At 29.1% G+C, this 10138-nt stretch overlaps 1 protein-coding gene across 2 annotated transcripts; it reads right to left on the reverse strand.

Moving 5' to 3' along the window:
- Window positions 1–1461: 1461 nt before the first annotated feature.
- LOC135926127 (uncharacterized) lies at window positions 1462–7073 on the reverse strand. Of its 2 annotated transcripts, none has more exons than XM_065461825.1 (6): window positions 6769–7073; window positions 5789–5842; window positions 5463–5527; window positions 3631–3952; window positions 2684–2797; window positions 1462–1752 (listed from the first exon to the last, which is right to left on the reverse strand). In XM_065461825.1, exons 1-6 carry the CDS (start codon window positions 6892–6894, stop codon window positions 1702–1704), a joined length of 732 nt encoding a protein of 243 aa, XP_065317897.1. In that variant the 5' UTR covers window positions 6895–7073; the 3' UTR covers window positions 1462–1701. The 2 variants fall into 2 exon arrangements, with proteins under 2 accessions (XP_065317897.1, XP_065317896.1); XM_065461824.1 differs by having other exon boundaries at window positions 1464–1752; window positions 6766–7065.
- Between the last annotated feature and the right edge of the window lie 3065 nt (window positions 7074–10138).

The raw sequence follows: 10138 nt of genomic DNA on the forward strand, positions 1-10138 counted from the left end.
CTGAATAGATCGCGTTGAGGCGAGGCGTATACTGCAAAACGTTAGGCGTCGTGAAGTTCATCTAGAATCAGGCGCATGCTGGTGTTTCGTATTCTCCTATCACGAGGGATCCAAAAGTATCTAGTTCTTTAGGTAAGTCGATTAAAAAAAAGTAGGATTCTTCTTTCTCTTTCTTTCTTTCTTTCTTTCTTTCTTTCTTTCTTTCTTTCTTTCTTTCTTTCTTTCTTTCTTTCTTTCTTTCTTTCTTTCTTTCTTTCTTTCTCTCTCTCTCTCTCTCTCTCTCTCTCTCTTCTCTCTCTCTCTCTTTCTTTCTTTCGTTCTACATTAAAAAATATTACCCTTGAAAAGAGGGTTTTTCTCTTTATTGTTTAATTTTCAAAAATAAGGGGATCATATGGCCCTGTGATTCTTAAAATTTAATTCATTAATTATGTTATGATATATATTCAAAATTTTAAAAGATTAGGAACACGAAAATATGTTACAAAGTCTCATGTCTCCTCCTCAAATTATTAAGTAACTTTGACATAACTCATTTTTTTAATATAATAATTAATAATAAAAAAAATTAATCAATAATTCTCATTATAAAGATTAAATATATATTTTTTTAAATAAAAATATTATTTTTAAATCATAAACACATGCCATTAAACAAAAACCCCACTTTATATAAAAAAATTTAAAAAACTATTTATATATTTTTTAATTTAAAAAAATGATTTTTGGTTTTCGATAATACTCCGGGTTATCTGCTAATATTTAAAAAAATCTATTTTTTCAAAAAAATCGAGAGATGTGATGATTATGCTCCAACTCAAAGATTATTTTTAATTATTTATGATTCTGTCCTTTCTTTTTCTTTCTTTCCTTCTTTTTCTTTCTTTTCTTTCTTTCTTTATCGATACAAAATGATTAAATTTAAATCATTTTTTAATATTACTAACCCCAAATCTCTCAAACCTTTGATTCCCAACCCATATCTCTCTCATCTTTAATCCCAACATAATATACCTGTTTTAACTTTTAAAATATATTTCGTACAAATTAAAAAAATAAATTTCTTAGAGTTTCAGATTCAGTTAAGGTTATTATCAGGAAGTGATTACTACAGGTAGAGTTTCTAAGAAATATAGTAAGAAATTTTATTTCGCAGTTTATTTTGGATATATTTTTTTTATAAATAATAACCCCAATAATATTTATAATTTAATATTTGTATCAATAATATTCAGTCGGGTTATTATCAGAAGTGATTACTACAGGTAGAGTTTCTAAGAAATATAGTAAATTTTATTTCGCAGTTTATTTTGGATATATTTTTTTTATAAATAATAACCCCAATAATATTTATAATTTAATATTTTTAACAATAATATTCAGTCGGGTTATTATCAGAATTGATTACTACAGGGAGAGTTTTTAAGAAATATAGTAAATTTTATTTCGCAGTTTATTTTTTTTTATAAATAATAACCCCGGTAATATTTATAATTAATATTTGTAACAAATAACATATTATTATTTATAATTTATTTAATATTTTATTTAAAAATATATAAATTTTATTGTATATAAAAAATCGTTTATCTATCTTCGATAAAGCGAAGGAAACATAATTGTTTGTCTTTGTCTTTGCTTTTGCTAATAAAAATGGCGGAATGCAAAAAGTATCAATTTTTCAAAAGATTTATTGTCCTTCTAAGAGCGGAAATGATAATTAGGTTTTTGTTCTTTTAATTCTCTAAGTTCCTAGAAAAAAAAGATTTAGAAAAATAAAATGGTTATATAATTTTACAGTTGTGCGTATATGATATTGGGTGGTTGCTATAAATGGCGCGAAATATGTTGGGGAATTGGAATGCATATCTGGCAAAAAAGGACCGGGAACGAACCGGAAATGAACATTTATAAATTCCTGAATCCTAATCGGGAATTAACCGATATATACCCAAATTGTGAAAAAAAAAATGGCGAACAAATTTTTAATTTTTGATTAGGTTTCTAACAGGTAATATTTGATTTAAAAAAACAAATAACATCTGGAACTTTAAAAATAAATTTATTTTTTTTTGTGGAGTTAAATTTTACTGAAAATAACCATTTTCCTTAATTTAAATTTCAAATTAGCTTTCCGGGCTTAAAATTATTTCTATTTTAAATATGAATCTAACCGGAAATTCAAAAACCCTGCACCCGATCCTACTTGGAGCCCACTTTTGATCAAGTTTCCAGGGGCTTTTAGACCTTACCCGATCGACAATAGTTCTAAATTTTATGGACCCTTAGAAAACCACGAGTGTCTCTATGTAATATTTTACTAGAAATATAACAGAGATTTTACTGTATTATACCCTTTTTGCCTTATAATCCTTGCATCTAAAAACAGTAATATTAAGCTTCTTTCCATAACATTCACCCGCCAAAAAATTTTTTCACGTTAATATGAAAACGTAGTATTGTGCAGTTATAATTACTATAAAATCCAGATTGTGGTATTCCAAGTCCCTAGATATGCCATAGAGCTGGGTCTTCACCCACACCATAGATTTTTCTTTACTGTCTGCCCTTCCCCCTGGAGGATATATTATAAATAGCACAACCCGTTCAGTGAACACGGAAGAAAACCTAGGGGAGTTATTATAACTCCACAAACTAAAAAACTTATTTGATGTAATAAAACCTTTTTTAGGTGTTCGATCTCTTTTTCCAAGCTTTTAATCTTGATTTCGCTCGTTTCCAATTCTTTCGACAGGAAATGGTTGCTCTCTTTTTCCTCTTGGAGTAATTGATGCAACTATAATTTAAATAAACGCGATTATTAAACCGCTGATTTATACTCTTCCGTAAGCAATTAAATATTAAGACACGCACAATTGTCCCATACAACTTAGACCTGCGTGCCATAAAATCGGCCGCTTTCAATTCTTGACCACGCCGACGCCAAATAATGGTATCAGGTCGCCGCCGATGTAAAAATTTGGTGGCGTTGACGGTGTGATACAATATTTTAATAATATATTAAATATTATATATTATTAATTTATAGAAAGATTTAAAAAAAAAAATTTTTTTAAATAAATATTTACTTGCTATATAAAAATAAAAACGTTTGATTTGTTTTTAAAACAAGAAAACATAATTAAAAGTTTAGTTATTAGAATAAGTGACTTCTTAAAGAGGGAGAAAGGAAGAGATGGGAGGGAGGAAGTCAGGTTACCTCTGTTATTAGATCAACAATTTATAAAAAAAACATAGGTTTGTTATTTATTTTTTGAAAAAAAACATTGTTTTTTTTCATTCCTAGTCTATATTTACAACAACAATATTGCTTACAAAAAGTAAATCAGCTGTGTGGGTAAAAGGTAGTTTTGTTAAAAGGCTCCTTTAAAGTCATTTTTTTAAAAATGGCTAACTCAATATTTCATCCATAGGCAACCCTGAAGATTTTCTTCTTAGAAGGAACAAAGGTCTAGAATATCTGTTATCGAAATCCCGAGGCGCAGACAATATTGTCAGCCGTTTTCTAAAAATCGGCTCAAAAACGAGTCGTTTAACAACACTAGGTATATATAAGAAAATGGAAGATTTGAAAATGATGTAATCAGATTTAAAAAATTGATGTTTAACTCTTTCAATTTCGTTTAAGTCATTCCTAAACGCTTCGTCCTCTGGTCTTGACGATATATTGGATACCATTTTGTGGTCAAACGGTGATTGGTCGCGGAAGATGTCGAGTTCGTTTTCGTCCATAAAAATTTGCTTGCTCACGAAATCCCTGATCACTTTAGGTATGGTGTGACTCCTGGGAAAGAATTTCGGCGCAGATCTTTTGTCGCCGGAAGGACTAATTCCACTACTTCCGCTATTTTTACGGGATTCCGGGTCTCCGATTTCTGACACCTGATCGTGGTCGTCGGTTTCTGATTCAGGTTCTTCTGATATACTAGTTCTAAAAATTTATTATTCGTTCAAATTTTAGGGAAAGAAAAAGGAAAAGATATTAAGAAGCTCACATCTAGAAGTCTAGAACTTATAAATCTTTCAAAAAAAAAGAGTAACTATATTTCTTAGATGAGAGAAACTTTAAAACAATGTCTTAGTCAAGGGTCTAACAGACAACCCCCTAAGCCGCTGCAAGCCGTATTTCTAGCTTGTGGTCTTAGGAGACCTAACGTTCGGAGAAGGGGTTTCCATAATAAATTCTAATTTTTTACCGAAAGCCACATCTTAGAATTGTTGTTTTTATAAGATTTATTTAATTTTTTCAAAAGAAAAGCGGAAAAACTATTAAAACGCTCCTCGAGAAAAAATAAGAATTTTTTTTTCTCCCTTAGAAATATTGAAAATGGGATTTATAAAATTTAAAAAATTTTCCCCCGATAAGTCCCAACCCTCCGAAAGTGAAAAAATAAATCATTTTTAAAAAAAAATAAATCTATTTTATGACAAAGATAGAGTTTGAATTCAGAGCCCCGGCAAGTCGGCCCGAAGTCCAAACCGGTAAAATTCTAAAAAAAATAAATATTCGGGTGAGAAGTCGGGTTTAAAAAAAGGGGATGTTAAAATAAATCGCCAATAAAAAAATTTGACCTGGGGAATTGAGAATAGAAGCAATCAGGAATTTCGCATTTTATTTTAACTTAATAATTTTGCAGGGATCATTTCAAGAAATTTCTAACCTAAATCATTAGTCCTTTTCTTTCTTTCTTTCTTTCTTTCTTTCTTTCTTTCTTTCTTTCTTTCTTTCTTTCTTTCTTTCTTTCTTTCTTTCTTTATGTCTAGTCTAGAGTGTTGGTTAATTAGCCGCCCATTTAGAGGATTTCATTTTAAGCTCAAAGTAAGGGGGTAAATTTTTATAACTTAATCTTCCCAAATGAGTTCTGGCGAGTTTTGTTCAGAATCGATTAATTTATAACACTTCAACTAATAATCTATTAATTATATACTAATTTGGTTTAAGTTATTCGTGTTATAGAATTATTATTTTTTGATCTAATAATATTAGAATATAAAGGTGACCAATCAAAATTATCGGGTGAGAAATAGCGGGAGATCCGCAATTTGGCGGGAATTTTAAATCACCCAATCCACTGCCAGTAATACATATTTTGGCGGGAGCGCTAAAAAATATATATAAACAGCAGGGTCTACTTTATGGCGGGATAGACGAGGAAAGTTTATTTATTTTATTTTTCAAAATATCGACTAATTTTATTTATAAATAATAATTCATAATTTAAAAAACATAAATAAATAAAATAAACAACCAAATTAACCAATCAAAATTATTTTTAATAAAAAAACAACAAGCGCGCGATAGGGTAAATCCTTATTTAAGCCAATGAGGAATGATCAAGATTGTTATTTATTTTTTTCTTTTAAAAAAAGGGCGGGCCAACTTAAAAGCTATAACGGCCCATTGTACCCCTTTAGTTCACGGAAATTTTTTTTTGTAATACCTAGTGGATTCTTCCTTTACCCGGGGTTGAGGATGAGGAGTGATTAGAATTGGTATCGGGATTTTCTAATTTATTTATTTATTTTTTTTTCAAAAAAAAAACAAAAATAAACAAAGATGTCGTTATAATGGATGATAAATAAGCCAACTCAAGGGAATCTACAATTCGAGGAAATTTTTTTAATTGGACCAAATATTGTTTAAAGTTGATCCAATAGGATTAAATGATATGGGTTTTTTTTTAAATGACGTCAAATCTGACAGGTCACGTGATTAAAATTTTTCCTAGAATCGGGAACCATTAATCATCTATAACAAAAATATTACGAGTTGTATATCCGAATCATCGATCACTTCTATTTCCGCTTCAGGATTTGCGTCCTAAATAAAAAAAAAATTAAATTTCTTAGTTTAATAATTTGAATGCCATTACCTAGAGTTACGATGCATTCCATTAAAAGTGTAAGTGTATACCAATGAAAACAGCTGGGGACGCCATTTTGATTACCCGTATCATTCTTTAAAAAAATTTAAAACGAGAGGGCCATTTTATCTTGTCGCAAACTTTATTAAAGAATTGCCTGATATCATCGAGATGATAGAGTTATCGATTTAATGGTACGAGAATAATTGGTATATGGGTTACCAAAATGGCGGGTCCAGCTGATTGGCATTTTCAGCGAGGATTTCAGTTGCATTATTATGAATGTATTGTCAGTCTAGGTATGATTGTATGTCATTCAGGTTATACTCTTACTAGGTCAACACACACACACACACACTGAAATAATTCCGGCAAAATCTTGTCCTTTAAAATTGAAAGAAGACTGGGAAAAGGAGGTCCTAAAAATGATTCCTGGGTTAATGAATAACATATCTTGCCAACCTTTCAACCCCTCCCCACCTCCCTCACCTTTTACGAGTTAGGTCAATGTATATAATAACATAATAGTAGACATCTTGAATCGGTATAACACGGGATACATTCTTAATTATAGATTCTGTTACTTTCTCGTTACATTCTTTCTTTTTTTTTACTCCGTTTCTTTTCTTATAAAAATAGTTATCAAATATTTACCTTTCTTTTATAAACATTTCTAATTTTTTTTTAGTAATATTCTTTCCCAATAAATTTGATAACAAATGTACTTTATATAACTCAACCTTAATAATTTCTCTTTTTTTTTTACGATAAATATATACTATAATCTCTTAAATTATAATTCTATTCTAACGAAGATTTCTATCCTGTCTGGAATATATTACAATCATATTTACTATATTTAAATATTTATATTTTAAACCGCCATTTCTTCGATCTCTTTGTCCCCTTCGGCATCCATATCCGCAGAATTCTCGGAATAAAGACCGGTGCATTTCCGTTTTTCCCTCATATTCCTTCGTCTAGCGGCACCCAATCTACTAGAACTCATTTTTGAATGAATCGGAATTTACGATCTCGGGATTATAATCTTCTTTTTACAACAAGAATGAATGTATTTTCTTTGAAAAAACAAATATATCCTCTTTTTTTTACATTACAGATTTAACCATAATTATAAATTAATTATTAAAATAATTTTCTTTTTGATTAAAAGTTAAATTTATGACTTAATTAATTTTAAAAAACTTTTTTTAAAAAAACAATTCTTATTCAGATTGACATTAAAATATTATTATAATATCCTTATCATAAATTATAACTATATAAAATTTTAATTTTAAGTGTAGGGACTTTTTTTTGCTTGAGAAAATGATTTATTATTGCTAATTATTCTATATATATTTCGGTAATCCTTTTGTGAAAATTTAGAGTCCAATGTTTGAGAATGAGGAATTTTATATATTTTTTTAAAATTATAAACGAAAAAAAAAATTTATTTATGTCAAAAAAAATATTTATTTAATTTCATTTAAAAAAATATTAATTATTTAATAAATAATAAAGAAAACAGCTGTATTTAAAAAAAAAATTAAAAAATTGGAGTTTTTTATTAATCATTTTTTTCGGGGAAGATGACATAAAATCTCTTGAGGAAGCATATGAATGAATGTTTTAAAAAAATGGTTAATCTTCCTCTTCTCTTCTCTTCTCTTCTCTTCTCTTCTCTTCTCTTCTCTTCTCTTCTCTTCTCTTCTCTTCTCTTCTCTTCTCTTCTCTTTCAGGAGTGGCAAGAATTAAGTATCGTTATACTACCTAACACTTTTAGTCTACTAATAAAACATGCTTAGTCTATATTTTTATAATCCAGAAAATATTCTAATCAATCTTCAAGTTGAAACTCAACTTTAGAAGCCTTGATTCAATTTTTTTTACAGTCTAAAAGCCCTGACTAAGAGCCACCACAATAGAGAGATGGGTCAAAGTCAGGATAATTTTATCAACAACACCACTTAACAAAAATTAGCTCGAATTTTAATGTTTGTTTTGCTTAATTACGTAAAGAAATTGATATTATATTATTAAAGATATGCAAAAGTAGGTCCGACCCGTGCCCGGCCCTGAATGAGCTTCGGGCCGGATTTTTTAGGGTTCGGGCTAGGATGGGCCAAGGCCGGATGCATATCACTAGTTATTATAACTCGATTATTAGATTTATAGATGATTTAGTGCTTAAAAAAAAATGATGATAAAACTCTCTAAGATATTACTTTTTTTTAAAAAAAAATTAAAATAATTAGAAATATAAATGGATAGCAGCACAAATGTTGGATTCATTTTCTACCTAAGAAGATCGATAGAAATTATAATGATTGATTTATAAAATGAAAAGAAAAAGGAAAATTAAAAAAAGTGAGAAATTTAAAAAGCGTTTATATGTGTTTTTTCCGGCAATGTGTTATTTTTTACTAGAGATCAGCAAAAGTAGGCCCGGCCAGTACCATGCCCGAACCCGGTTCGAACGGGTTTTGGGCCGGGTCTACTCTTTTTTAAGAGAATTCGGGCCGGGTCGGGTCGGGCCTTGAAATTTTTTTTAAATATATCTAAATTTATCAATTTTATGTTGAATTTTTTACGTAAAATTATCTTTCTTTCTTTCTTTCTTTCTTTCTTTCTTTCTTTCTTTCTTTCTTTCTTTCTTTCTTTCTTTCTTTCTTTCTTTCTTTCTTTCTTTCTTTCTTTTTCTTTCTATTTTCTTATGTATCGTTTATTTTGAGTAATTGTAAAAAATTAATTTCTATATTTAAATAAATTCAGGCTGGGCCGGGCAAAACTTTATAAAAAAAATTTAGGGTCGGGTCGGGTTTGAGAAATTAGGCCCGAGTGCAGGTCACTAATTTGTACCGCTTTAAATCGTTTTTTGAGCGCGTTTTTAGAAAATTTTAAAAATCTGATTTTGCCGCAGGTGCATGCCGCCATGTTTGGAATATCTACCTTACGAGATTCAGATAATTTTTCCCATGAACTTTTAAACATATCAATCCATCATTTTTTTTAAAAAGAAAAAAAATTCGGTAATATTCATCGACTTTTTTTTTTACTATTTATTAGAGTCGTTAAAAGATACTTTTTAAATGGATTTAGATGTAGATAAATTGTCTAAAATAATATCTAGATACAGATACTTTAATCAAAAATTTATCTAGATACAGATACAGACAACTTAGAACGTAGAAAATCCAATGGTGATTTTCAAAATATTTACAAATTTTTAATAATGTCTAATTTTAACCCCGGTAAAATGTATATTCCATACCCTAAAATTTTCTGATTATTTATTTTTTCCTAGTGTTGTTAAAGGGCCCTAACTCATTGTTTTAGCCAAAATAAATATTGGCTATGGGCCCTAGACATTTTTTTGCTGGGTGATAGATTGCGAAACCTTAGAGCCATCTATGATAGTAAAATCTTCAGAGATTTTGCCTAATATAATTTATATGGATAAAATATTGAGTTCACCGTTATACAGCCATTTAACTACACTAAATTCCCCCCCAACTTTTAATATTCGGTCTAGAATTGGAGGGCGCCACTTGCGCAAATGTTTAAAATGAGAAGAAAAAAAATCAACATTAAAAGGTTATATAAATTAAAATATCGGTTAAAAATGTTATATTTGAATCAATTTTTGACAATTAAAACTTTTTGGCAAAGAATTAATATTTTTTTTTTAAATCTAGTTTTTTATATTTATATATACATATATGTCGTAAAGGGTTTTTGGGTATCTCTCAATTTTAAATCATTTACTAAGGGTGATTAACTTGGATTTTAAAAATCTGAATTTACAGGAATTGAAATTCCAGTGTAGAGTTATTTATCCTATGAATTTCAGCCAATTTCAGCGGTAGACATTTTATAGTATTTTTTAATTTATAATGAAAAATCCATATAAAAATTAATATAAATTAGAAGTACTTCTGAAGTTCGTGGTAGAATTGTTTGAAATTTACAGTTGAGGGTACTCTATCCATGCTAGAATACAATTCCGGTTAAATCAGATTCCGAATTCCCAAGGAATCCAAATCCCAATACGACATATATATTGGTAGTGTTGTTAAACTACCTAACTCTTAATCGACTCTAAGACAGCGTAGCCATGATTTTAACCAAAATATTCCAATCAATCTTCATGTTAAGAGGCCTCAACTTAGAGGCTTAATTCAATTTTTTAGGCTAAAAGCTTGAACTTAAGCCACAATAGAGATGGTCAAAGTGAGGTAATTTAACAACAC

Source organism: Gordionus sp. m RMFG-2023, chromosome 3 (assembly GCF_954871325.1).
Source record: "Gordionus sp. m RMFG-2023 chromosome 3, tfGorSpeb1-WG-v2, whole genome shotgun sequence".
Taxonomy (NCBI): Eukaryota; Metazoa; Nematomorpha; class Gordioida; order Chordodea; family Parachordodidae; genus Gordionus; species Gordionus sp. m RMFG-2023.

What these genes read in the sequence shown, in the direction of transcription:
- LOC135926127 (XM_065461824.1), bottom strand. Translation starts at nt 6,894, where the DNA reads ATGAGTTCTAGTAGATTGGGTGCCGCTAGACGAAGGAATATGAGGGAA. An exon ending in ACTTAAACGAAATTGAAAGA is followed by an intron (nt 2,798 to 3,630) that starts GTTAAACATCAA and finishes TTTAAATTATAG; the next exon opens with TTGCATCAATTACTCCAAGA. An exon ending in AGATCGAACACCTAAAAAAG is followed by an intron (nt 1,753 to 2,683) that starts GTTTTATTACAT and finishes TTTTTTTTCTAG; the next exon opens with GAACTTAGAGAATTAAAAGA.